The sequence below is a fragment of the Cenococcum geophilum genome, assembly GCF_001692895.1.
Source record: "Cenococcum geophilum 1.58 unplaced genomic scaffold K441scaffold_28, whole genome shotgun sequence".
Lineage (NCBI taxonomy): Eukaryota > Fungi > Ascomycota > Dothideomycetes > Gloniales > Gloniaceae > Cenococcum > Cenococcum geophilum.
The window spans coordinates 250643-276406 of record NW_027137586.1 but is presented as its reverse complement, the minus strand read 5'-3'; the positions used below and the strand labels follow the sequence as shown (position 1 = coordinate 276406).

General features: G+C 49.9%; 10 protein-coding genes across 10 annotated transcripts; 5 read left to right on the top strand and 5 right to left on the bottom strand.

Annotated features, from left to right (window-relative positions):
* Positions 1-1073: 1073 nt before the first annotated feature.
* On the bottom strand, positions 1074-2174 carry K441DRAFT_430506 (HET-domain-containing protein; the record flags this gene model as incomplete). Its single annotated transcript, XM_067641635.1, has 1 exon — positions 1074-2174. A coding segment is annotated over one exon (1101 nt), but the record flags the coding sequence as incomplete, so codon positions are not given.
* Positions 2175-3082: 908 nt separating this feature from the next.
* Positions 3083-4090, bottom strand: K441DRAFT_566962 (uncharacterized protein; the record flags this gene model as incomplete). Its single annotated transcript, XM_067643774.1, has 3 exons — positions 3083-3400; positions 3454-3800; positions 3853-4090. The coding sequence occupies 3 exons, from the start codon at positions 4088-4090 to the stop codon at positions 3083-3085; spliced, it is 903 nt and encodes a 300-aa protein (XP_067502597.1).
* Positions 4091-5011: 921 nt separating this feature from the next.
* Positions 5012-6152, top strand: K441DRAFT_566615 (DOT1-domain-containing protein; the record flags this gene model as incomplete). The annotated part of the gene is made up of 2 exons (XM_067643752.1): positions 5012-5133; positions 5189-6152. The coding sequence occupies 2 exons, from the start codon at positions 5012-5014 to the stop codon at positions 6150-6152; spliced, it is 1086 nt and encodes a 361-aa protein (XP_067502596.1).
* A 544-nt stretch (positions 6153-6696) lies between these two features.
* On the bottom strand, positions 6697-8186 carry K441DRAFT_661849 (uncharacterized protein). Its single transcript, XM_067648946.1, has one exon. It carries the CDS (start codon positions 8035-8037, stop codon positions 6841-6843), a length of 1197 nt encoding a protein of 398 aa, XP_067502595.1. The 5' UTR covers positions 8038-8186; the 3' UTR covers positions 6697-6840.
* A 703-nt stretch (positions 8187-8889) lies between these two features.
* On the top strand, positions 8890-10037 carry K441DRAFT_723745 (uncharacterized protein). The gene is made up of 3 exons (XM_067654099.1): positions 8890-9426; positions 9482-9698; positions 9752-10037. Exons 1-3 carry the CDS (start codon positions 9238-9240, stop codon positions 9778-9780), a joined length of 435 nt encoding a protein of 144 aa, XP_067502594.1. The 5' UTR covers positions 8890-9237; the 3' UTR covers positions 9781-10037.
* A 3434-nt stretch (positions 10038-13471) lies between these two features.
* K441DRAFT_146766 (HET-domain-containing protein) lies at positions 13472-15879 on the top strand. The gene is made up of 2 exons (XM_067640169.1): positions 13472-13884; positions 13936-15879. Exons 1-2 carry the CDS (start codon positions 13667-13669, stop codon positions 15617-15619), a joined length of 1902 nt encoding a protein of 633 aa, XP_067502593.1. The 5' UTR covers positions 13472-13666; the 3' UTR covers positions 15620-15879.
* K441DRAFT_430985 (uncharacterized protein) lies at positions 15713-16266 on the bottom strand (the record flags this gene model as incomplete). Its single annotated transcript, XM_067641641.1, has 2 exons — positions 15713-15805; positions 16033-16266. Coding segments are annotated over 2 exons (327 nt in total), but the record flags the coding sequence as incomplete, so codon positions are not given.
* Positions 16267-16765: 499 nt separating this feature from the next.
* Positions 16766-19231, top strand: K441DRAFT_638561 (uncharacterized protein; the record flags this gene model as incomplete). The annotated part of the gene is made up of 3 exons (XM_067646544.1): positions 16766-17245; positions 17295-18152; positions 18205-19231. Coding segments are annotated over exons 1-3 (2295 nt in total), but the record flags the coding sequence as incomplete, so codon positions are not given.
* Positions 19232-19267: 36 nt separating this feature from the next.
* K441DRAFT_484796 (ankyrin) lies at positions 19268-19489 on the top strand (the record flags this gene model as incomplete). The annotated part of the gene is made up of 1 exon (XM_067641918.1): positions 19268-19489. A coding segment is annotated over one exon (222 nt), but the record flags the coding sequence as incomplete, so codon positions are not given.
* Positions 19490-23237: 3748 nt separating this feature from the next.
* On the bottom strand, positions 23238-25697 carry K441DRAFT_146653 (uncharacterized protein). Its single transcript, XM_067640168.1, has 7 exons — positions 25536-25697; positions 25362-25418; positions 25267-25311; positions 25207-25212; positions 25050-25127; positions 24674-24973; positions 23238-24623 (listed from the first exon to the last, which is right to left on the bottom strand). Exons 1-7 carry the CDS (start codon positions 25537-25539, stop codon positions 23467-23469), a joined length of 1647 nt encoding a protein of 548 aa, XP_067502589.1. The 5' UTR covers positions 25540-25697; the 3' UTR covers positions 23238-23466.
* Positions 25698-25764: the final 67 nt, after the last annotated feature.

Here is a 25764-nt window from a genome sequence, read left to right as displayed (position 1 = left end):
GCTCCACTTGCAGCTGACTTCGCCCTTGTCACGCATCTTCACCGCCATCGGCCTCATTGCCCGAGCCCTCTCCCAATCAATCAACACGCCGTCTTTCCTTGTGAGGGTTGGGGGTGCGATCAGGTGTTTGCATCTAGGAAGGCATGTAGAGAACACAGGAACGGGCTGGAGGGTGCTGATTGCCGCCAAAAATGCCAAGCGAAGGAGGCGGAGGTGTGGATCACCATTGCTGAACGACTCACATGGCTTTTGATTCTTCGAAAACCATGTTTTCCGTATTCAGGGACACCCTGAAAATAACATACAAGACGTTGAGTCTTCGCGAGGCCTTTATAAACGCCATGCGGAGCGCGGTCCAGACACTGCCAGATGGAAGGAAAATAAACGAGAGGTCACCTCCTAAATTTACGATTTTGGAATGTGATCCCAAATATAGCTTTTACGCCTAGATAGTTCTTGGCATCATTATCTCTTAACCCGCTGGCGTCCACGGAGTAAGTGGTCCGTGCAGAACGCCGAATCTAAATCATGCGAAAAGTTGATTACGTTGATTTAATTGGCTGATTCTTATCGATAATGCGTGGACGAAATTCAGCGGGTTAAGGGATATGCGGTTAGACGATCCTGATTCTTCGAGGCTTGATTCCTTCGAGTAACTTAGTGAACAACTGAACGCCCTTGGAGTGAAACCCGGTCTTTATGCCTATTCGTTCGTAGACCTGATATTTTTTATCGACGCACCGAAGTACTAGAAAAAAGTACCATCTCGGCGAAGCATCCTCTGAGACTGAACTGATGAGTAGGAGATGCACTGATGTGCCAGGTGTAAGACTAGAACAGCCATGCTGCGCGTACCAGGCTGCACTTCTATCTCTGCGGAACTGACACTTTTCGCCGTCTTCGAACTCGATATCAGAGCCGTCATCACAGGCTAAAGCCCCGGATAAAATTCGCCCAGAAATATCGATATGCCCGGAGACTAACTCTCCCAATCGATCAGAACATACCGGGACACAGGATATATCAATGATCTGAGCATCTTTCTCTGTGCTTGATTTCCAAAGCACATAATTGACAGGCCCTCCCAGGGACGCCCATGACCAAGTAGGCGCTCGCCAGTTTCCCAGCTTGTCGATTAATTCATCACCAGGTTGCCACATGAGATCTTCAACCAAACTATCTTCCCATAATCCGGCGACATACCGTGTTTTCCTTTGCTGCTGCATTACTCTAGCAGCTCCGGATAGAGCCGGAAAGATGTCCTTCGCATATGTAAGCCGGGAGCTAGAATACATTGCGACCATACTGCGCCACGTGGCCTGGATAGATAAATCGCTAGTGTTGATCGAATCAGACGGGGACCCCAGGCGTAGCCCTTGAGCGAGCGAGACCCTAGCACTCCTTGACAAGCTCGGCTTGGTGACCTTGGGTGAGCATTCACACCGTTTCATCTCCGTGCACTCCCAAACCAGCTCACTGTCGGTGTACTGGATCACCCGTGGAGACAGAAGCCACTCTTGGAAAAACCATGCGCGGTGAAAGAGAGGCGAACGATTGTCGTCATGAGGGAGAACGGGCCGTGTATGCAAAATATATTCAGAACCATTTAAATCGTCAAACTTGATCCGGCGAGATATGTATTTCTCTGCACCGACGGAGAAGCAGCCGTCGTTGTCACCAGATGCTCTTGATGCCGCGATGGTTAGAAAGCCGTTCTGATATATTGAAGCCATCTTGGAAGACTCCATTCGCCAGTCCTTATCATCATCTTGAATGATACAAAGCGAATCTATCCAGATGTGACGAATGCCCAATTTCCGGCTAATAGTAACAGCATCCTGAAAAGTCTTCGGCAGTTCATTGAACGCTATTCCTTCCTTATGTTTGTGGATATTGAGCGAGGTTGTTTTGATCAATGATGAAAGCCCCCAGCAGTGAGAAAGGCAGGTATATCGTCCCAACTCCCCATAAGACTCATATAATCTGACTTGGCCTTTTTGGTCACATTCGCCCAGGTCAAGTACTCTTTTGGGCAGACAATTGTCTGTTTGAGGTGGGCATGATGAGTGGCTGTGGCATTCCTCCAGCCATCCAACTAATTGGCGGTAACTTGACTCAGAGTTAGTGCCACCGGGTACATCAGGGCTCTGACTAAGATATCTCAGATGGTAAGGTGCATCTACATATATTCAGTAATAACTCGAGGTTAGTGGATTGGTGAATAGTTAGGATCAAGGGAGCAGAGGCTAGAGGCGACTAACTTAGCGGTTGGAAAACTTCAATAGGTTTTCCTATTATAAGGCGACTAAGAGACTCAACACTTTCAAGGCGTATCTCATGATTCAGTTGATATCGTGGGAAAGGAGTTGACCAAATCAAGCGATGTTCATGACGAGAGTTAGCGGATATTTCAGGCCAATAAACTTTTACTAGACTCCATATCAGATGACACACGCCACAGCCTCCCCTGGCGGACTCAGATATTGCGGACAATGATAACTCTAGGAAGAATTTATTAATGCCTGGATCGCCGTTGTGGCACAACTGGCATACTGGCATGGCTTATATGGGGTAAGCAATGTCCCAATAGTTGTCAAAAAGTCTGTGACGCATAGAAGTGCGGAGAAAGAGAGAAAGCTAACAAGAGGTGTCTTCTAAACACGAAATAGCGAGGGAAGTGGAACATAAAGTCTGAAGGGATGAAGAACTCAAGCTGAAGGTTTAAACTCTTGGGGCGGGGTACTGCCTTCGGGTCGCTTACTAGGGTGTCGGGCAAAGCTAACGAAGTGCCAGGGGCGTCTGAGGGTTACAGGTGTTTCATATATCCTCTCTAGCTGAGCTATCTTAGGGCTCGTGCAAAGATCACTCTTCACTAGTGCACTAAAAATATATTTAAGGGAAAACTAATGGGCTGAATGAAACAACAACAAACCATATCTACTTTAAAAGGGTAGAAAAGGATTGAATTGAGGTAAGGTAAGGTCAAAACCTAAGCTCCTTCTATAAAATACATAACCTCAAGCCTCCTGCACATGATAAGAAAATGAACTCGTTCAACACCACTACAGTACACTTTCCCTATTTAGACAGCAATGCCATCCCTACCTCCTGCTGCAAATAGCTCAACTTGAGCGCCCAGGCGACTGAACAACTCAAACTCCATCCTTTCGCCAGCCTTCGGGCCACGAAGAATGTCACCAACTATATCAGAGCCGGGCGGGAAGTCATGCTCGAAGATAGGCTCGCCAGCACCCTTCATATTGGCTATAACAGCCTGCCTGAAGTGCCAACGTAGAACCTGATCAACAGGTCGTTGAGGGTTATTAAGAAGTTCTTGATCAAGATACCTGCCGCCAAGATTTTTTGCATCCGGCATAAAGAACACGATCTTGTAATTGTCCTAAGATAATTATTAGCTACTGTATCTTTATAGGAAATATAAGGCATACACACATCAGGGTTAATTGAGAAGTCATAGTTGTCAAATTTTTTGTGTACAGAAGCGTCAAGTAAGATCCCATTCTGCACAGAGTTAATGGTTCCTCCTTTTTTCGGCGGAATCGTAATCCAGCTGCTGTAGCCATAGGTTTTCCAGAGCCCCTCATAGGCCAGCGGAAAGATATGCGCTATCTCAAAACCCGAATAGTAGGGTTTACCATCAAATATGGGCACCACATCTCCCGATACGGCGCATCGACAGTCTCGCGAACGGACAGCTTCAGAGAAATCTTTAACACGGGTTCCGCTATCAAGGGAAGTTGTACGGACCATCCAGCTTTCATCGGTGAGCTGGTAGGAACCTGTTTATAACTTAGCTACTAACCATAAAAATATGATTATGTATACGCCTACCTGTAGCAACAATGTAGTACTTCCCGGGTTGAAGCGGATGGTTATCCTTTTTAATCATAGTACCGTCTCCATCCCACAGAGAGAATTCGCTTTCAAATTTGATGATAATCTCCACCATCGAGTAGAAGTTGGCATTTGTGATGCCGTTGGTAAGAAAGAGGCCACCAAGCTCAGTAGTTGGATCGTTGGCGCCGTAGAGGCGGACGTTTCGCCCTCCTGAGCGGGATAGGCGGGGCATGGTGGGGGTCTGAGGTTCTGAGACTTCAGAGGGAGGGTCGGACGTGGTAGAGGTTGGGGACGCAGGTGAGTCAGACATGGTGGATGCGAGAAAAGGTTTGAAGACGGCAGTTTCTTGGTAGCGAAGAGTTAAAGGAAGTGACGAGATTTAGCTAAAATCTAGTTGTGGAAGGAATGGTCGAAGATGGCAAGGTTTAGCTTCCTTGGTGTCGAGCGGAGTATTACCTCAGCAAGCGTTGGTGCGGAGTCCCCTGCCCCACGCGAACCCTCGTGGCGACTTTTGGTGCCTGCGCCTTCTGCCTTACGGCTATCCCGTCGCAGCCTCCCGTTTCTTGTTTGCTCACGAGCCGCCATTCTTTCAGCTTCATCCCCCTCCATCCATCTTCGATACCCACCCCACTACACTTTGCTGAGCGCCACCATTCCTTTGGACTCTACACATACTTTTTGTAATCTCTTACCGCCTAGCCTATTATGATCCTTCCTCATGTTTAACTTTAAACCCAAAATTCGCACCGTGTCAGTCCCTGTCAAGAAGCAGCCTACCAATCCGCCAGCGCCTCAGCGCAAATCCAGTTCTACCCCGACCTCAAACCCGCCTGCTTCGACCAGTTCGCAGCCGAAGAAGCCGGCCAGGGCTCATGTCAACGAACAAACAAACGGTCACAGTGTCCCCCCTCCAAAGAAGACACCCGAGAGGCAGTCACTAGCCGTCAAAAATCCCAATCGCAAACGCAAAGCAACTACACCCTCTACTCCACAATTCGCTTCTAGTAGCAGTGAATCGGAATCAGACGATGACGACAGTATCAGGAAGAGACAGAAGACAAGCAGCTCGCTGGAACCGGACTTTAGGAAAATACTAGAGCCTGATCGGACAAGGAGTCTTCTGGATGCTTCTAACGACGGAGATAAACTGGCTATGATCCATGGCGCGGATATGACCTGTGGGGATAGCGCTAAGGATTTTGGACCTGCTTTTACAGCTTCCGAAGGAAGCTTTGTCGTTGAATTGCAGTATCCAAGCACATCGCCGCCGGAGCGGTAAGGCTAACCCTTCAATTTACCTTGTATGTTCTTGATGCTAATTCACTCTCAGCTTCGAGATAGTAACAGCGCGAGACTCTCAAGGCTGGGATCCACTTAAAGACATCGAATACACCATCGAAGAAATCTGCTTGAACTACTTCCCCCCAGAGCAGTCTCTTTCTCTTCAGGATGAAGCAAATGGGCCCGTTCGCCTTCTCAAACGAGCAGTGACTAAAAACTCTCCATCCGATTACCGTAAAGCACTCGACGACTTCAACGCCTTGGTTCGAAAGTCTCTTAGCGACGGCACTGTTTCCAACGTCCTTGACGGCATGCATGCCCTTCCTTTATCTCTAGTCAAACGCATCCTTGCACAGGTCTATTCTCGCACTGTCTCCCCGAAAGCGCATTTACTCCGCCGCGTTAAGGACAAAGGCCAAACTTACGGAGAATTACTTCCCACGTTTGTGCATACTGTATTCCAGCAAACCCACCTTAACTCGAAATCTGTCTTTGTGGATCTTGGTTCTGGCGTCGGTAATGTGGTTCTGCAGGCGGCCCTGCAAACCGGAGCCGAAAGTTGGGGCATCGAAATTATGCAGAATCCCTGCGAGTTTGCCAACGCGCAAGCAGAAGAGCTGAAGGCGCGCGCCCGTCTGTGGGGCTTGTCAATGGGACCGGTCAACCTGCTCACCGGCGACTTTCTCGAGTCCCCAGAAATCGACCGCATACTGCAACTCGCCGACGTTATCTTAGTCAACAACAAAGTTTTTCCTCAGCATCTGAACGTTCATCTCCTTGACAAATTCCTGGATCTCAAGGAAGGAGCCAAGGTCGTCAGCCTCGAGAGCTTCACTCCAGGATCCAGGCAGGGCGCTCGGAATGAACAAAACCCGTCTAGCTTATTTAGCGAAGAAAAACACGAGTCCGGCACTTACAGCGTCAGCTGGGCTGGCGAGAGTGTCGACTACTACATCGCCACCAAAGATTCCACTAGACTCCTCAAGCGTCAGAAGGGCTTACCGTTACGGTAGATGTAAAGTTGTTGTGAGAATTGGCTATAGTTTACCACCACTCTTTACTTAATTTGGCCGTCTGTCTTAAATAGAAAATTTAAGAACGATTGCAAGACTGGAGTTTCGGTCTATGGCATGTGGAAATGGGAAAGGAGTATTATCAGGCAGTGTAACTAGAAAATCGACTGGGATCTCAGGGGACCTGGTGAATCTATTCTGAGCGGTGTAGTGGGACTGGATACTCGCATCTTGGGTGGTTGGCGGCGCTATTATTATCGGTACTTTAGCATGCACACGATCATTACGATTCATGTGTACTAGTGTAGTTACACTAGAAATATTCACAGCTGCGGCACGTATAGGCACTTACTGGAGAATGGCTGCTGAATCCTATCTATCCCGTATATTCTCCTTCCCTTTGTTAGTAAATGCCTCTCTATCAAAAACCATGGCTAGTTATGATGTCTTGTACTCTCCTCGGTGGTTCCATTTTGAATAATGGTTCTAGAGCGTTATATACGCGTCCGGGCATCGCTGGATCTTGATACAGTCATATTATCAACGGGATCACAATCCATACTGCATGTATACATATATGCTACAATTCCAAGTGCCGAATACAAACATGCTCCAAGGTGGTCCCTTGAGTAATTATTCCCAACATGAAACCAAAAGCACGCTCTACGACATAAGCATCTGCACTTGCTCAGCACTCACCCCTCGTCGGCGTCGCATTCGACGTCCTCGGATTCAGAGGTGGTCTCGTAGCCGTACTCGCTGTCTTTCCCGTCCCATTTGGCCTGACGCCCGCGCCAGGACCAGCAGCCTTCTTCTGTGCGGAAATACCACTTCCTCCCGCTTTCGCCCCAGCACCTGGTGCGCTCGCCCTCCTGGGCCCCGCGACTGGCCTCTTCGCTGCACCCCTCTGCCCTGCCGTCTCCAGCGCCGCGTCCGCCTCGACGATCTTCACAGCGCGCGAGATGGACATGCTGTACGCGCCGAACCACTCGCTCCAGCTCTGGCCCTGCCCCCCACCACCACCAGCCGAGTTGCGCCGTGGCGGGCTCCGCGGGGCGTCCGCACGCCTGGCATCCAGGAAGCCCCGCGCGACAGCATGCGCGGACGCGATGCCACTTTGGATGTTGCGCACATCGGACATGCTGACGGAGGCGGGGAGCGGAATGCGATACGAGCCGCTAAGCGTGACAGCCTTGCCGTCCTTGTCCCCTTCCACGGCCGGGCCGCTGAGCCTAGGCACCTCTTCCACGTCGTCGCCACCACTGGCAGTCCGTGAAGGCCGCCGTCTGGAGGGACGAGACGCAGTCGCCAGGTCGTGTCGCGCGGAAGCCAGTTCGCCTTCGAGACGCTGCAGTTCTGCATCGTTGGCCGCTTCGGCGGCGGCGTCGGCGGCGGCGGCATTCGCGGGTGCTGGGTCGGCCGGCTGTGCCTGCTTGGATCCTTTCCGGCCTTTTCCTCGCCGTCGGGGTGAGCGGCCGGGGCTGGTTTTGTATAGTTCTTCCACCCTCGCTTCTAAGCCCCGCACACGGCTCTTCAGGGCCTCAAGCTCGTGGTTCACTGCGCCTTCCCCTTCATTATTTGCGGCGTTGCTGGGCCCGGGCCCAGCAGCACCATCGGCAGGCCGGTCTTTGTTCAGCTTTCGAGGCCGTCGTTTTCCGTTCGGGCCAGTGGTTGCGGGAGCATTAGGGTCTTTAGAAGAAGAGGGTTCTGTTTGAGAATTCTGGCTTGATGTTGCGGCTATAGAGTTTGACAGCAATACACCGCCAGCGGAGCTCTCCTCCCTTGCTGGAGCAGGTTCTCGTGCCAGTTTTCTTGGTCGCCGATGTTGTTGTGGGGTGGATGTAGTGGGGGTTGCGGGGCCTGGGTACTGAGGCTCAATAGACATTTAAAAGATAATCAAGACGACTCAATTGAAGACAGAAATGGGGTTGAAGGGGAGAGTAGGAATGGTGTGAGGTCGCTGTTCGATATGCTGATACTGGGAGCTTGACGTATTGTCGAGATGGCGAGAGTGTAGCTGAGGTGTTGGATGGAGATGGTTGTTGTAGTGGCGTTAAACCACTTGTGGCGTTCTCCAAACCGCCGTTTCCCGATGATTACCCGCAAAATGCACCTTCACGCGAGCAGGAGCATATATCTTCTGGGTCTTGTATGAAACTTTCTGACCTTGATTGATTGAGCAGTCATCTCTCCATGCTAATATTCTCTAACGGGTCATCAATCACATCTATACCTTCGTTGTCTTCTCTCATACCCAAGCAGAACTTCTCAAACCAACCCGTGAATGAATATCGTACCCAACAAGTAAGGAGTGTTCCCTGCCCTGAAGTTGTTCGACTTTCACGTTTGGCGGGGTGCACAAACGCTAAATTCGCCACATGTGGCTGGGGCTTAATCGCCGCCACATCGCTCGGCGCTATCCAACAGCAAAAACAACGCTTTCATCCAACATCTCAGTTACGCTCTCGCCATCTCCACGTATGTATGTATGTATATTCCGCCATCTCCGCAAGGGTCTGGCCGGTGCGGGTCGGCCACCCTCCCTGCTAGCACCAGTGGCGTACAAACCTTTTGCGCTGCCCAATGCAGGCTAACTCACTCATGTGACTTAGCGGGGGTGGCTGTGCCGGTAGTTTGGGCACTTCTGATCGCATGCAACACGTCAGGCTTGTTAATACTACCCATCAGAACTATCCAACTCACGCAAGATCAAATTTCTATATACGATTCTTATACTATGTCCTCGTACCGCTATTCTTCGCTTTTGCCGGGGCCTGACAGTATTCGCTTGCTTCGCCTGATGCCACATGAAGACAAAACTGCCCCTATACAATGCCAGCTCGTCAACTACTCTCTACAGGAATCGGGCGGAGGGACTCACCTGTACGAGGCTTTATCCTACGTATGGGGCGATCCAAAGGAAACTTTACCCATCTCAATAAACAAACATAACTTGCCCGTCACGGTAAACCTTTACACGGCGCTATCCCATCTTCAAGATCGCTGTTTTGAACGAATTATATAGGTAGATGCTATTTGCATCAACCAAGCAGATAAGAAAGAGAAAGGACACCAGGTTCAGTCTATGGCGAAGATCTATGGCCAAGCAAATCGTGTAATCGTTTGGCTTGGAGAGGCGGCGGACAATAGCGATCAAGCGCTTGAAGACATACGTGTTACTGCAGAAGGTGAATTTACAAACTCATTGAACAATGAAAAGAGTCAGAAAGCAATTCTCAAACTACTTAAACGACCGTGGTTTCGGCGCATCTGGGTAAGAGAGCAGATACTTAACAATATCCGCAGAGGTTATTAAAAGGTCGATCTAGGTACTTCAGGAAGTCGCCGCAGCTCGACGTGTTCTAATTATGTGTGGCCTTGCGGAGATAAACGGGTACACCTTTTACTCAGGCTTTAATAAATTAAAGCTTTCCTATGGAGCTCATCCAGGCTTGCAGGGTCTAATCCGTTCAGTAACTTACGTAATAAGGGGAGCAATCTTCCGGCCAAAATATGCAACAAGTTCGTTAGGCGGAGTCTCTCTGGGTAAGTTAATAGATATGTACCATACCCGCGAGGCTACTAAGCGCCGCGACAAGGTATATGCCTTATTTGGCATGAGCTCTGATGATCCTAGCGCAGCTGGTTTATCGCCTAACTACGAGGTCCCATAGAAGAAACTCTTGCAGCAACTTGTCGAATTCCTTCTCTATAAAGAGGTCTATATAGAAACTTAGGACGAAAAGGAGATTGCAGTGATTAAAAGCAAAGGCTGTATTCTCGGCCAGGTGTCCTCGGTAGAAAGTGACAGTGCTCGGTATAATAGACAGCACGTAACTATTATTTTCAAGAATAAACCTAGGTCGTTGGAGTATAAGAAGAAATAGGGCACTCAATAGACTCTCCAGGCCTCGGCAAAATCTATCCAGCGGGGCGACCTCGTCTGCCTTCTACAAGGGGCTTCGGAGCCGACTATTATTAGAACATGTAAGGATAATTTTACTATTATTAAGATTGCAGTTGCTCTTTAGCAGGGCGTACGAACGGAGAGTGGATATATTAAGCGTCAAGGACCCTTGCCTTCGACAAAAAGCTTCCCACGTGACTTTCTACTAGTGTGGAATTGGGAAGAGTCAGCGGGAATGCGAGATCGAGTAGGATATAAAACTCCGATAGAGGTAAATACTCCAGTGCCGGAGTATTTAATGGCAACTTCAAACAAAGCTGCTACATTATATGACGTGGCATTAATCTTAGGAGACTTGGAAGAGTATAAAGAGGCAAGAAAGAGGCTTCAAAAAGCAATAGAGAGCCATAAGGGGACGCCTATAAAAGAGCACCCATATAAACTGGCAGACATAGAAAACCTTGCATTAATATACAAGAAAGACAAGCAATGGAAGGAGGCTGAAAAGATATTATTGCAGATAATAGAGACAAGAAAGCAGGTGCATAGGATGGACCATTTAGATACCCTAAGCAGCATAGCCAACCTAGCGTCAACCTACATAGATCAAAGGGACCTGAGTGTAGTGGAGCTAGAGACGATAAAAGATCTAGTATATCGGATAAGAGACAATATCCAGATCCCAGAAGAAGAGATGGTCCGGGTTACAAGGTCATTTAATAAAGAAATACTAACACTTTTACTGGACCTAAGAAGGGACAACATTCCAATTACTAAAGAGGTGGTCAAGGCGGCGGCAGGGAATAGGGGGAGTGGCAAAGAAATAATGGCACTTCTACTTGATCGAAGATGGGGCGATGCCCCAATTACCGAAGGGGTGGTCGAGGCAGCGGTAGGGAATTGGAGGAGTGGCAAAGAAATAATGGCACTCCTACTTGATCGAAGAGGGGGCGACGTCCCGATCACTGAAGGGGTGGTTAAGGCAGCGGTAGGGAATGGGGGGAGTGGCAAAGAAATAATGGCACTTCTACGCGATCGAAGAGGCAACGTCCCAATTACCGAAGGGGTGGTGGCCCAGATTGCAATGAATTTTGACAAAGAAATGATGGCACTTCTACTCAATCAAAGAGGGGGCAACGCCCCGATCACCGAAGGGGTGGTGACCCAGATTGCAAGGAATTGGGGGAATGATAAAGAAATAATGGCACTTCTACTTGATCGAAGATGGGGCGACGCCCCGATTACCGAATGGGTGGTGGCCCAGATTGCAATGAATTTTAACAAAGAAATGATGGCACTTCTACTCGATCGAAGAGGGGGCGACGTCCCGATCACCGAAGGGGTGGTTAAGGCAGCGGCAGGAAATTGGGAGAGTGGTAAAGAAATAATGGCACTTCTACTCGATCGAAGAGGGGGTGATGCCCCAATCACTGAAGGGGTGGTCAAGGCAGCGGCAGGGAATTAGGAGAGTGGTAAAGAAATAATGGCACTTCTACTCGATCGAAGAGGGGGCGACGTCCCGATTACCGAAGGGGTGGTTGAGGTAGCGGCAGGGAATTGGAGGAGTGGCAAAGAAATAATGGCACTCCTGCTTAATCGGGGGGGGGGCGACGTCCCGATTACCGAAGAGGTGGTAGCCCAGATTCCAAGGAATTGGGGGGGTGGTAAAGAAATAATGGCACTTCTACTCGATCGAAGAGGGGGCGACGTCCCGATTACCGAAGCGGTGGTGGCCCAGATTGCAAGGAATTGGGGGAGTGACAAAGAAATAATGGCACTTCTACCCGATCGAAGAGGGGGCGACGTCCCGATCACTGAAGGGGTAACAAATCTTGCAAAAGTGCCTCAAACGTGGTTTCGGCGGAGGAGACTAAATGATGTTTAGTCAGCTCGGACCTAAAACTCCTCTCCTCTGACCGAAATCACGTCTGAGCTTGCTGAGGTAACCGTCATATAATGCACACTCTATGATTAGCTCTTATGGGCTTGTCAGGACTTCTAGCCTTAACTAGTATATTTTAACGGTATAAATAAAAGACGTTATTCTTACTCATTAAATCTCTATTTTATAATAGTGGGATGATTTGCCACTTTATAGAGAGAAGCTTCTAGAAGCTTCTAGATCTATGGCAAAATGTCTACAGTAAAATCTCTTTAGTACGATACCGTTTGTTCGGCCAAGCGTATCGTAATACCAATGGTATTGTTATATTAAGAGTCACGTGTTGGGTAAATAAGTAGGAAAAAGAGGAGCTTAATACCCAAAAAGGCTGAGGATGTCTACCTCGCGGGCTAAATAGGGCCCTCTCCCATACAAATTCTCTACTGGTTATACCGATATTGGTGGTAGGTGCTTAACGATATTGCCAAAAGTCAGATTATCGTAATATTACACCAAAAAAGGCTTGATTAAGGGGCGTAGATCGTAATGTAGAGGTTATCGTTATATACCCCATATCGTATTAAGGAGATTTTACTGTATACGTATCAGGTAGCTCTGTAGACAGCCGTAGACAGCCGCATACCTCCCCAAGGGGGTGAAAGGCGTAATGGAATCCAGCCAGCCAGCCAGCCACACCCTTGTGAGTGTCTACTTTTTGAGGATGAAGTGGAAAGTTTGGGCGGAGGCGTTTCCGCCAAGGGCGCGAGGAGAAAATCCACTCATTGACTTGCCATGGTAGATGGGAGTATGTGGCGCGTGCTCATCGGTGTATTAATGAACGCAAGGTGTTTCCGAGACACACCCTTGGGGTATGGCCGGAGCGGGTCGGCCACCCTCCCTGCTAGCACCAGTGGCGTACAAACCTTTTGCGCTGCCCAATGCAGGCTAACTCACTCATGGCACCACCGATCCAAACAAATGACGTGCTATTCCCACTTAGCTTTCTCGTCTTGTCTTCAACTTACTCCATTCACTCTTGCAGCTCTCAACGGCCTCATTCCCAGTCTAACCGCTGCACTCGGTGCTAATCGAAACAATATCCGCCATTTCGCTACAACCTATCCCTTGCAACGGTAAGGTCCCGCGCGTAGATGGCCCGTGCGCGAACAACCGTTTTCAAAGTAACGCGTATATCAATTACATCACTACCATGCCTTTTAATCGTGCTAAAGTCGATAAGGTCCTTGTTCGGAAGACTTAATATAAGGTTCCTCCTAATCGCATTGCTAAAAAATGCCCCCAAAGCCCTTAGTCCTATTGATCTAATTGGCTAGCCCTTATCGATAACGGCAGGGCCCATTTTACCGTTGCAAGGGATAGTCTTGCGAATGTTGCGATAGTCATCGATTGCTTTGAATCTAGGGGGAGATACCTCTGCATCTTCTTCGACTGCGGCTGCGACTATACTGAGGAACTGTCGAACTCACACCATTTCTATTTGAAAACGCGCTACCCTCTTCGCGCCTTGACATCACCCTCACAAGGCAACGAGGCGGCGCGGCTGTGCATTCGTGAACGGACGTTGAACTCCTTAACAATTTGGGGCTGAGTGCCTTCACCCTCATGCGAGCAATAAATGTCAGCGAAGCCTCAGGAGCTCCAAAATTGTCTCTTTCCAAATCGCGCCCGTTGTAACGAGAATGTGGGCATCCGAACAGATCAAAAATGCGGTTAATCAACGCATCCACCCGCAGAATCCACGAGTTTCTCAGCAATGACAGCGTTCCCGATTTCGCGATTCTGTCCCACACATGGGGCGGCGAAGAATGCACGCTCCAACAAATGGAAGATCCAAATGTCACGTCGCGAATAGGCTTTGCGAAAATCAAATTATCGTGTGAACAAGCTTTACGCGACGGCCTGCAATGGGTCTGGGTTGATACGTAAGTTTTGCAGGGAATTTAAGGAGGGTCAGGCTAATGGAGGTGGTCCAGCTGCTGCATCGATAAAACTAGCACGGCTGAGCTTTCAGAAGCTATTAACTCGATGTTTCGGTGGTATCGCGATGCGAAAGTGTGCTACGCTTATCTTTCCGATGTGAGGGGCATTAATGAGTTTCCTTACAGTCGATGGTTTACGAGAGGTTGGACTTTGCAAGAGCTCGTTGCGCCGCCAAATATTCAATTCTACGATTCGGATTGGCACTACATAGGCTCAAAGCTCAAGTTGCGCGGTCAGCTCTCAGAAATCAGCGGGATTGAAGAGCAAGTTTTAAGGTCCGGCAAATTCAGGCATATCAGCATAGCGAGAAAGATGTCATGGGCAGCGAAACGACGAACCACCCGGATTGAAGACGAAACCTACTGCTTGCTAGGCATATTCGGAGTTAGCATGCCTCTGCTGTACGGGGAGGGTAAGAAAGCCTTTGCAAGGCTTCAGGAAATCATGAAGATTTCAGACGACCAATCTCTCTTCGCTTGGGGACTCGCCGAGAAGCCTCGAACGATGCAACAATTCCTGCACGAGTGTGCACCGCAGGACACCAGAGATCTGCACGGTCTCTTCGCCGACTCACCCTCTGACTTCACCTTCAGTGATCGCATCAGGGTGCTAGAAAATCCGCACCCCGTCATTCCACCAACCGTTTTGGGTGATGGCGTGCGCGTAGAGCTCCAAGTGTTGCAGTTGGAAAAAGAGCCACTCCAATTCGCCGCGCTCTTTTGTACAATGGAGGGGAACTACGAATCGTATCTAGGATTCCCGCTAAAACGCTGGGGTCAACAGTGGACGACGCGTGTCAAAGAGCTATTGCTTATTCCAGCGCGAGATCTGGCGAGGGGTGGGAACCCGTATCGCCAGCCCTCAGTGTGTTTGATCAAGCAGCCCTCACCATTCTACGTTGGGCCAGTGCCGAAGACCGTCCTCAGATTTATCCGTCTTGCCGACGCTTTCCAGGACCATTACCTCTTGGAGGAAGTTGTGTGCTCAGCCCATGCAACTTACTCACCCATTGACCAGATAATTACATTATCAGCCGATCTAGACAAATTACATGCTGCAATGATCTTTACCCCGCGAAGAGACCACAAACATTTCTTTGGTCTCATCGACAAAACCGTTTCAATGAGACTTAAAAAGGCCCGAGACTTAAGTTGTCAAGGCCGTGCATGCGGCATCGAGATGTCAACCAATAAGTTTCATGGGGGGGCTAGCATCACCGTTACTCAGCCGTCGTTCGCGATCATTGTCGGCGGCACACTGACAGCTCCCTGGATAGACTGCGTCACCATCCTGAGCGATACTAATACGGACGATGATTTCCACGCTTTCCTGGATACCAACAAGAAAGAAAACCTAGCAAGAGTTTGCACGACCAGGAGCCGCTTGATATTAAAACTGAATGAGCAAGAATCAATGAGTGGGAAGCGCAAAGCACGCGTAGTGCAGGCAATCGCGCATTACAAAAGTCGGCACCGGGGAAGCTATATAAAGGATTCCGAACGAAGGCCGGGCATGGGCTGGGAATTGATATATAACGAGAGGAACATCTTTGTAGATGCAAGCCTGCAGCTAGTGAGTAAGAATCTCGTTGAGCGCAGCCTGTTCTTGTTCCTAGAGATTGCAGGGAGTAAGGAACAGTTAGGGAAGCCCCAAAACACGAATTGGTGGTTATATTGATAGAAGTTGATGGATAGCCAGAAGGAGATCATGAACAATGTCTTGCTTTCTTCGTGTCCGAACAGCTATTGCCAGTATAAAGGCCCCAAGCTTCCCGGTCTCCTCGAGCGCTTTTAAGCGTTCTATCCGTGCCATAATCTCCATGACTTCTTTTTTGACAAATTTCCACAGGATGAAATGGTCCGCCTGCTCCAATCCCATGGTGTCTTTCTTGACACCTGGCGTTTTTGTCAACCGATAGAGGCTGCGTGCTAATCGCTAGGTATCGCCTGCACCCTAAGCGCGTCCGCAACTCATCGCTTGGAGCTGACTCGACGCCTAGAACACCAAACTATATACGGTATAGAGCTTATTGACTGGCTTTTTAGGCGTACGACGGTGCGCGGGAACTAAAAGTGCATGAACCTGAAGACACAGTGGGATCTACCTTGACTTATTGTTTTAGCCTGCAACTGCCCTAACGCAAGCTTGTACTGATCAAGAGGGCCATCCTTAGTACAGAGCTTCTGGACCTCAGCATACCATGGCTCGTTGGAATTTCCTTCTTCGAGACGGTATCTTAAGGTGGTAAAAAGGGAGTAGAGGTTCGATGCTTCGATAGCACACTGAGCGCGGTCTTTTGGGGCGTCCTTAACATCGTTGAGATACTCTGCTCGTCAGCTGCAGAATGGTGGCGGTAATGCTAAGCGGATCCATAGCATTGTGAGCGGCGGCGAAGTTTATTTTTGTGGGGAGGGCTGGAGGCAATAGATGGACGCGCTGTCCACGCGCCAAGACCTGCGCCAGGACAGCGCCGCACATCCATGGTAGATGGGAGTATGTGGCGCGTGCTCATCGGTGTATTAATGAACGCAAGGTGTTTCCGAGACACACCCTTGGGGTATGGCCGGAGCGGGTCGGCCACCCTCCCTGCTAGCGCCGGCAAGGTATAAGCGCCTTAATGACTGAACTTATATCATTCTTTGTGTTAGTTTTGTATAAGCACGTGACACAATACCTGGTACGCGGATGCTTAGCGTTAATCCGTGGCGCAAGCAATGAGGCGAAGCGAACGCAGCGACACGCTATTCAGCCTTGCTTTGCTCAATGAAAATCTGCGCGATGTCGCCCTCTTCTTTCAGCAGAGCGGCTTGTCAACCGAGTCTTCTATCGTGCCTTTATTTATCGCCGCCGCGCCTCCGTACCTCCCCACCGTATCTCCGCGCCTTTCTTCCACATGGACCCGCTTGGTGTTATAGCTAGCATTGTTGCTATTCTCCAGCTCTCCAACAAGGTTCTCGGATACCTTAACGACATAAAGGATGCCTCGAAAGACCGGGCAAAATGCGCCGTCGAGGCTTCGAGCCTCAACAGTCTTCTTGTCAGTTTAAGGTTCCGACTTGAGGAGGGAAGCTCCAATGAATCGTGGTATACCGCGGTTCGAGCTCTCGGAGTCGAGAATGGGCCGCTCGATCAGTTCAAGCAAGCGCTTGAGCAGCTGCAGGCTAAGATGACTGGCGGAGGCAGACTAAAAAAGGCAGGCGACGCGCTTGTGTGGAAGTTTAGCAAAGAGGAAGTTACTAGCATATTGGCCAGGATGGAACGCCTAAAGACGCTGGTGGAGATAGCGTTACAGATGGACCACTTGTAAGTCTCCGTAATAGCGTTGCAAGACAACATTGCTCATGTGTCTAAGCAAACTATCTCAAGCAATCAAAGACGACACGGCCTTCATTCGGAACCGCGTTCCCACAATAGAATCTAGACTTGATACGATACGGCAAGACCAAGACCGTGTACGGCACAACAAGCTCATGGGATGGATATCACCAACGGATTTTCCGGCTCTGCAATCTGATTTTGTAGGCCGCAGACAAGAAGGGACAGGTCAGTGGTTTCTCGACGCCCCCGAGTTTGCGAGGTGGCTTCATGGACCAAATGAGACGCTGTTCTGTCCCGGGATCCCCGGAGCCGGTAAGACGATGATAGCAGCAATCGCAATCGATCACCTTTTAAAAGTAATACCGACCGGTGCCGTTGGAGTTGCTTATGTGTATTGTAACTACAAGGCACAGGTGGATCAGAATGCCGCTAGTCTACTAGCGGCCATCCTTAAGCAGCTAGTGCAGGTCCGACCGTCCATCGCGGAGCCTGTGGAACTTTTGCATAAGCAGCATGCCGACCGGGGGACTAAGCCATCACTTGAAGAGATCTTCAGGGCTCTTCAATCTGTTCTTGCTACTTATTCAAGTGTGTATCTCGTGGTCGATGCTCTAGACGAGTGTCTGGACAAAGACGGCAGCCGTCACCAGTTTCTTGCCAAGCTCCGAGATCTACAAGGCAGGACAGACCTACGTCTAATGGCCACTTCGAGATTTATTCTAGGGGTTGAAACTGAGTTTAAGGGGATGCCAACATTAGAAGTACGCGCAAATCATGAGGACGTAAAACGATTCGTGGCAGGCCAGACTTACCAACTTCCGAAATGTATTCAACGGGACGTTAAGCTGAAGGGCTTAGTGCAAGATAAGATTGTTGAAGCAGTAGATGGCATGTGAGTATGTCGCGCGGCTCGTGGAAGCACTTATGGCTCACAATGCTGCTAGGTTCCTTCTCGCTCGCCTCTACACCGACTCATTACTGGACAAGGATACTGTTAAGGCAGTGAAGTTGACTTTGAGGCGATTTTCTAGAAGCTCTAAAGATTCTAAAGCACTCGAGCAAGTCTATGACGAAGCGTACGACGAAGCGATTAAGAGAATAGAAAGCCAACTTCCTGGAAAGCGGGAACGAGCAAGGAATGTCTTGTCCTGGATTACATACGCACAGAGACAACCCACTACTGCAGAGCTATGCCATGCTTTGGCGGTAGAGCTAGGCGAAGAAGAGCTGGATCCGGACAACATTCCCAATGTCGAAGATATAGTCTCCGTGTGTGCCGGCCTTGTTACCGTGGACGAGGAGAGCGATATTATCCGTCTGGTACACTACACTACCCAGGAGTATTTCGAGCGGATTATAGAAGAGTGGAATCCTCGCGCACAGCTAGATATAGCCTCAACGTGTCTTACTTATCTCTCCTTCAGTACCTTTAGACGTGGCAGCTGTCCTACTAATCAAGACTTCGAGGGCAGGCTAGAGCAAAATGTATTCTTAGACTATGCTGCTCGGCATTGGGGACAGCATACACTAGCGGTTCAAGATCAGGTGTTTGAACTAGCTTGTTCTTTTCTTCGGCGCAGCAGCTCGATTTGCTGTGCTGTACAGGTTATGTCGATTTCAACTTACAAATACGGCATGTATTCTCAAAATTATCCCAGAGAAACAACAGGATTGCACTTAACGGCGCAATTTGGATTGCTTTCTCTATCAGAGAAGCTGCTATCTAAGCCGGGGAGAAATATCATTATCTCAGCAGACCCGAGAGACAGCTACGGACGGACGCCGCTGTTGCTCGCGGCAGAGTTTGGATACGGTGCGGTAGTGAAGCTACTTCTCGACAAGGGCGCCGATGTTAACGCGCAAGGTGGATACCACGGCAACGCACTCCAGGCGGCTTCATACGGAGGCCACGTGCAGGTCGTAAAGCTGCTGCTTGACGAGGGCGCCGATGTTAACGCGCAAGATGGAGAGTACAGCAACGCACTCCAGGCGGCTTCATACAGAGGCCACGTGCAGGTCGTAAAGCTGCTGCTTGACGAGGGCGCCGATGTTAACGCGCAAGGTGGAGAGTACGGCAACGCACTCCAGGCGGCTTCAGCTAGAGGCCATGAGCAGGTCGTAAAGCTGCTGCTTGACGAGGGGGCCGATGTTAACGCGCAAGGTGGAGATTACGGCAACGCACTCCAGGCGGCTTCAGCTAGAGGCCATGAGCAGGTCGTAAAGCTGCTTCGTCGACAAGGGCGCCGATGTTAACGCGCAAGGTAGAGAATATGACAACGCACTCCAGGCGGCTTCATACAGAGGCCATGAGCAGGTCGTAAAGCTGCTGCTTGACAAGGGCGCCGATGTTAACGCGCAAGGTGGAGAGTACGGCAACGCACTCCAGGCGGCTTCAGATGGAGGCCACGAGCAGGTCGTAAAGCTGTTGCTCGACAAGGGCACTGATAATTAACGCGCAAGTTGGATACTACGGCAACGCACTCCAGGCGGCTTCATATGGAAGCCACGTGGCAGGTCGTAAAGCTGCTGGCTTGACGAGGGCGCCGATGTTAACGCGCAAGGTGGAAAGTTACGGCAACGCACTCCAGGCGGCTTCAGGCGGAGGCCACGAGCCAGTCGTAAAGGCTGCTGCTCGACAAGGGGGGCCGATGTTAACGCGGAAGGTGGATACCACGGCAACGCACTCCAGGCGGCTTCAGGCGGAGGCCACGGAGGCAGGTGTAAAGCTGCTGCTCGATAAGGGGGCGATGTTAACGCGGAAGGTGGATACCACGGCAACGCACTCCAGGCGGCTTCAAGCGGAGGGCCACGAGCAGGTCGTAAAGCTGCTGCTCGACAAGGGGGCGATGTTAACACGCAAGGTGGATACCACGGCAACGCTCTCCAGGCGGCTTTAGCTAGAGGCCACGAGCAGGGTCGTAAAGCTGCTGCTTAATAAAGAGTCCGATATTAACGCGCAGGGTGGATACCACGGTAACACACTCCAGGCAGCTGCAGCTGGAGGCAACGAGCAGGTCATAAAGCTGCTGCTCGACAAGGGCACCAATGTCAACGCGCAAGGTGGAGAGTACGGGCAACGCACTCCAGGCGGCTTCAGGTGGAGGCCACGAGCAGTCGTAAAGCTGCTGCTTAATAAGGGGGCCGATGTTAACGCGGAAGGTGGATACCACGGCAACGCACTCCAGGCGGCTTCAGGCGGAGCCACGAGCAGGTCGTAAAGCTGCTGCTCGATAAGGACGCCGATGTTAACGCGCAAGGTGGATACCACGGCAACGCACTCCAGGCGGCTTCAGGCGGAGGCCACGAGCAGGTCGTAAAGCTGCTGCTCGACAAGGGGGCCGATGTTAACGCGCAAGGTGGATACCACGGCAACGCACTCCAGGCGGGTTCGGCTAGAGGCGACGAGCAGGTCATAAAGCTGCTGCTTAACAAGGGCGCCGATGTCAACGCGCAAGGTAGAGAGTACGGTAACGCACTCCAGGCGGCTTTATACAGAGGCCACGAGCAGGTTATAAAGCTGCTGCTCGACAAGGGCGCCGATGTTAACGCGCAAGGTGGAGAGTACGGCAACGCACTCCAGGCGGCTTTAGATGAAGGCCACGTGCAGGTCGTAAAGCTGCTGCTTGACAAGGGCGCCAACGTTAACTGCCTTGGTGGTTCGTACGGGTCCTTTTTGAACCTCCTTGCCTTCAAGGGGTATACACATCTACTGCGTTTGGTCTATGAGCAATACCATGCGATCCAAAACCTTGCGGATTCCCATGGCAGAACTGCTCTTCAGCTTGCTGCAAGAAGTGGACACATTAACACCTTCGAATATCTCCTCAGCTTAGGCCTTAATCCTAAAACTAAGGACGCGAAGGGAGATAGTCTGCTCCATTATGCTTCTTCGGGAAGCTCATTACAGGTTCTAAACGTAGTGCTCGGTAAGGGTCTTACGTCCTCGCCGCAGAGTGGACACTGGACTCCCCTTCACTGGGCTTGTAGGACAGGAAACCCTAATATTATTAAGCGACTAATTAAAGAAGGTTTACGCAGTGAATGTGTCACTCTCCCTCAACCAGAAGGGCAATGGAGCCCTATTTCTATTGCTATCTTCCATGGAAATGGGAAGATGCTAGGAGAATTGCCTGCATCCTGCAGATCTCTGCTAGGTGCAGGGGCTGATTCAAGCGCTGCAGATGCCGTGCAACTTAACGGCAGACGTTATAGTGGTTATTGGTGCGATGGATGCCTTTATGTAAGTAGGTAGCTGGAAGCGGTCGAAAAATTCTCATATCGAATAGGACATCTACGGGCCACGCTTCCACTGTCGCGACTGTCGCGACTGGGATTATTGTTTCATGTGTAAGCCTTTTCTCGACCACTTACATGAGAACCACTCGTGGGAATATATCGAGTCTTCTGAGGAGTCTTCTACATAGGAGCATATTAATGTATATGGGACACCAAATGGCCAAAGACTAGGAAGATGGAGTCTGCGGAGAAGCAGCCTTCTATGCTAGCCAGTTCACGTCGATATAACCACTAAAGTTAATAGGAGGAGCCTGCGCTTCCAGTAGTTAGCATTCCCTGGCATTTGTATAATATTTTAGAAGCCGTATCTATTGAGCTGTCTCGCTGTAGTGAGATCGTTGCCAGCTATCGCTATATATAGTATACTCCCAGCATGTTAACACAGGTTTTATATTTAAGGCCTTCCATCATGAGGAATCTAGAGGTCAAAATGAAGCTGCAGTCTATATTAACAAAAAGCGCATTAACAGGCCTTAGAGAATAGGAATTAAATTCAGTACTATACTAATATAAGCAACAGCACCAGAAATAAACCATGTTACGTAATAATATTGATGTCGAGTCCTTTATTAAGGTACGTATACCTTGCCGGCGCTAGTAGGGAGTGTGGCCGACCCGCTCCGACTATAATAGAATATACACCGCCCTGGCGCATCCGGTTGAAAACACGTGTTGATCTTAGCGATCAAACGGTAGAGTTTATACCTTTTGAAGTAATACGCACGACCATTTTAACGTATTTTTTACCTTTTTTAGGTATAAATATACGCATTTTGATTAGCGTAATCAACACGCGCTTTCAACCGGATGCGCCAGGGTGGTGTACACACATATAGGAGGGGCGAAATGGCAGGGTCTACAAATCAGGTAATGCTCAGCTAGTTAATATATAGTTAATACATCTTAGTATGGTTTAAAATCTGTGGGGAGAAAGGCATGCTAACATGTGGTCAACTTTAGAAAGGTCATCCCTTGTTTGGAATCCCAATAAAGGGCCTCGGATGCGAAATGCCTTTCATTTATGACATTTCGAATGTTATTGTAGAATGTCTGTAAGCCCATACCACTTGTTTGCACGTGATGACTGTTAGAGAAATATGCTAGGCAGACAAGGCAGGCTAGGCAGGCTAGGCAGGCTAGGCAGGCTAGGCAGGCTATTCCTTCCGCAGGCAGAGCAATGGCATTCCATATTAAATATACTATTGGAGTTTGTCAGGATACTGGATTGGATTCTAAACTACTTACGCGCCTGAGCAACTAGGATTCTATAGGAAGATTTCAACCTGCCCCCTCCCGAGTTTGCGCCGATACAAAAACACGACCTCCTATCGCCGCAACAGGGAGACAAACAGGTCCAATTTGTTGGCCAGGAAAAGAGACGAGATTCGGAACCCGAGGAACTTTTCGAGAGACAAGACTAAATTTGATAAACGCAGAATAAAGACCAAACATGTGTGAAATAGAGGAGATCGAGACAGGAAACCTAGAATACCTCAAGGAAGAGAAGGGGGAAGAGAAGGTACCGATTACACAGGGGCAGAAAACAGACTCCAATGTGCAAATCTGTCTTGGTCTCCGTATTCGTACTCCGTGATAACCAAGTGGAATGATGATTTTGAGTGTTCTGTCGATATATGGTCTAGTCCTCGGACGTGCGCTGCATGCAAGCCCGGCCTATTAGTCCAGCATGACGAAAACTGGAAAGGACTAGATATCATGCAACCGTGGAACCCGCCGAGAATAAATGATAATAGTGTTGAATCGGATTGACAAGCATACAAATCCTGGACGCAAACCACGCGCCGCCTATAAATACGCAAAGACGGCACAACCATCTCATGCAAAGTGGCCATGACCATGAAAAGAGGTGATAGTAAGTCCATCACGCATATTCAAGTAAAAGCAGACACCTAAGAGGCTATCGTGCGGGCACCCTGATTGCCGCCTCTTCGGTTGTTTTTTGACTTTTGAGGAACGGTGCTCCAGCCATCTTCCTCAGGACCTCCAGTGGTGGAACCAGCCGGTGCGGCAGGAGTGCCGGATTTACGTCTCCAGGCGCCCTCAGATTTATTTTGTGGGGGGTTGCGAATCACCTCCTTCGGTTTGACTGCTTTGCCCTCAACAATATTTCCGTTAGCTGGGGGGTCGACAGCATCATCTTCAGCTTCAGCGTCAGCACTTTCGTTATCAACATTTCGTAAAATTTCGTAATTCAGGCTTGCTGATTTCTCCTCTGTGCCGTTCTCTTTAGATGCTTTGGAGGGCTCTTTGGGACTCGTGGGTGTGGCTGGGGCTGCTTTTTCTTTTTCAGATTTGGTAGCAGCATCCCTTGCCTTCTTTTCTTCGCGTGCCTTATCCTCTTGCTCTTTCTTCTGTCGCAGGGCAAGTTGCCGCTTCTCCTCAACCTCTTTTTCTCTCGCAGCCGTGTCGATAGGGCGGGCAGCACCGAATGGGTTAGACTTCGAGTCAGATGACGTGGACGCAAGAGCGGGCTCTGCCTCAGAGACAGTACGCTTCGCGAGGTTAAGCCTTGGTCGGACAGCCGGGGCCGCCGGGGTTGGTGCAGGAGACGACGGCACACTGGTATCTGGAGTAGCAACAGGAGATTTAGCTGAAGCATCCGGTCTCATCTTCGACCGCCACTGATTGTCAAGCTCTGGTGCCGTAGGTTGCCGCTCGTAATGTGACTTCTCTTGGAATTCGCGGCGTGGTGGGCGTGATCCATCTTGAGATCGACCTTCACCCCATGCTGGAGATTGCTTCCGCTCACCCCGAGGAGCTTCACGCCCTCGGACCCTACCACCATCTCGCAGTGGTCCGCTTGGCGGGACTGGTGATAATGGACCCTTTCTTTCCCAGTTGCCGAAGTCTCGGACTTTGCCGTCACCTTCGAAAGGAGGCCGCCTGCGTTCACCACGTTCACCACGTTCGCTTCCGCCGTCAGATCCGGTATCAAAATTCCGGTAGCCTCCTCGGTCAGAAGCTCGACGTCCAGTGTTTGGAAGGTCGGGTAAAGGCCCTTTCCTAGTCCAGTCGTTAAGCTCACGGGCTTCAGGACGGTCCTTGGCTACAAGAGTTTAGTCAGAGCCTTCATAAATATAAGCCCATCTGACTTACGTGGCTCAGCGACGCTGACACGAATGTTCCTGCCTTGAAACTGAGTACCTCCTAAGTCTAATGCTTTCTTCAAGCCGTCTAGAGTTGCAAATTCGACATAGCCAAATCCTTTAGGCTTACGCTCCAATTTGTCCTCAACTATGCGAACGTTGGTAACCTCACAGCCACTGAAGAAGTCATTGATATCGCCTTCCGTCGCGTCAAAGGACAGATTGCCAAGATGGGCGGTGTAAGGGGGTTTTGACGGAAGAGGGAGCTGCTCTCGCACGGCATATCCACCGAGGCGGTCACCACCGCGATCTTGACATAAGGTTAGCTTATTAGACAAAAGTCAGGGTGGTGGCCCATGTGTTGAAGAAAATCAGCCACTACTAACCACCAAATCCACGATCAGAACCAAATCCGCCAGCGGAGCTGAATGCGCGTCTGTCACCTCCATAACCGGTACGGGAATCTAATATCGTAAGGTCAGCATTTTACTGGCAGCGATACTCCCACCATTGGAGGGTAAGGTAGGGTTCGAATTGAAATACCTCCGGCTGCGAAAATGTTAGTTTGGGGTAGGCCAGATAGTCACATAGAGGATAACTCACAAGCAACGGGCATATCCTCCATTTCATCAGCCCAAGAGCCTAGAGCTGAAAATTGTCAGTTGAGAACGTCTACGAGCGCGAAGGGTGGCGCATACATTGATCGCCCAGGAAGTCCCCCAGGGACATCTTCTGGGTCTTTGACTTTGCAGGAGCTATATAAGAAGAGGTCAGTTATAACTCTCAGGCCATATGTGCCGTCAGGCACGGTGCGAGGCATTTCTATGCGGCTGACGTCCGCCTGGCGAACTTCGCATGGAGGGAGTTCGTACCCATGATTGCGAGGTGCAGTCAACGCGCTGATCGAGAAGCGCGCTGGCTGAGAAAGTACTGAGAGACTAATAGGCTCTCAGTGAGGTTGTTGAATGAAGTTTTGCCGGGTGGGTTGTGTGTGTGGAGTGGCCGATACTTGACCGGGCCGTGTCTTGGCTTTGGTTGAAGTCGTGAGGAAAAAGTGTTTGTAGTTTTGTGTAGTCAGCTGCGCTTTGATGCTAGCTCGCC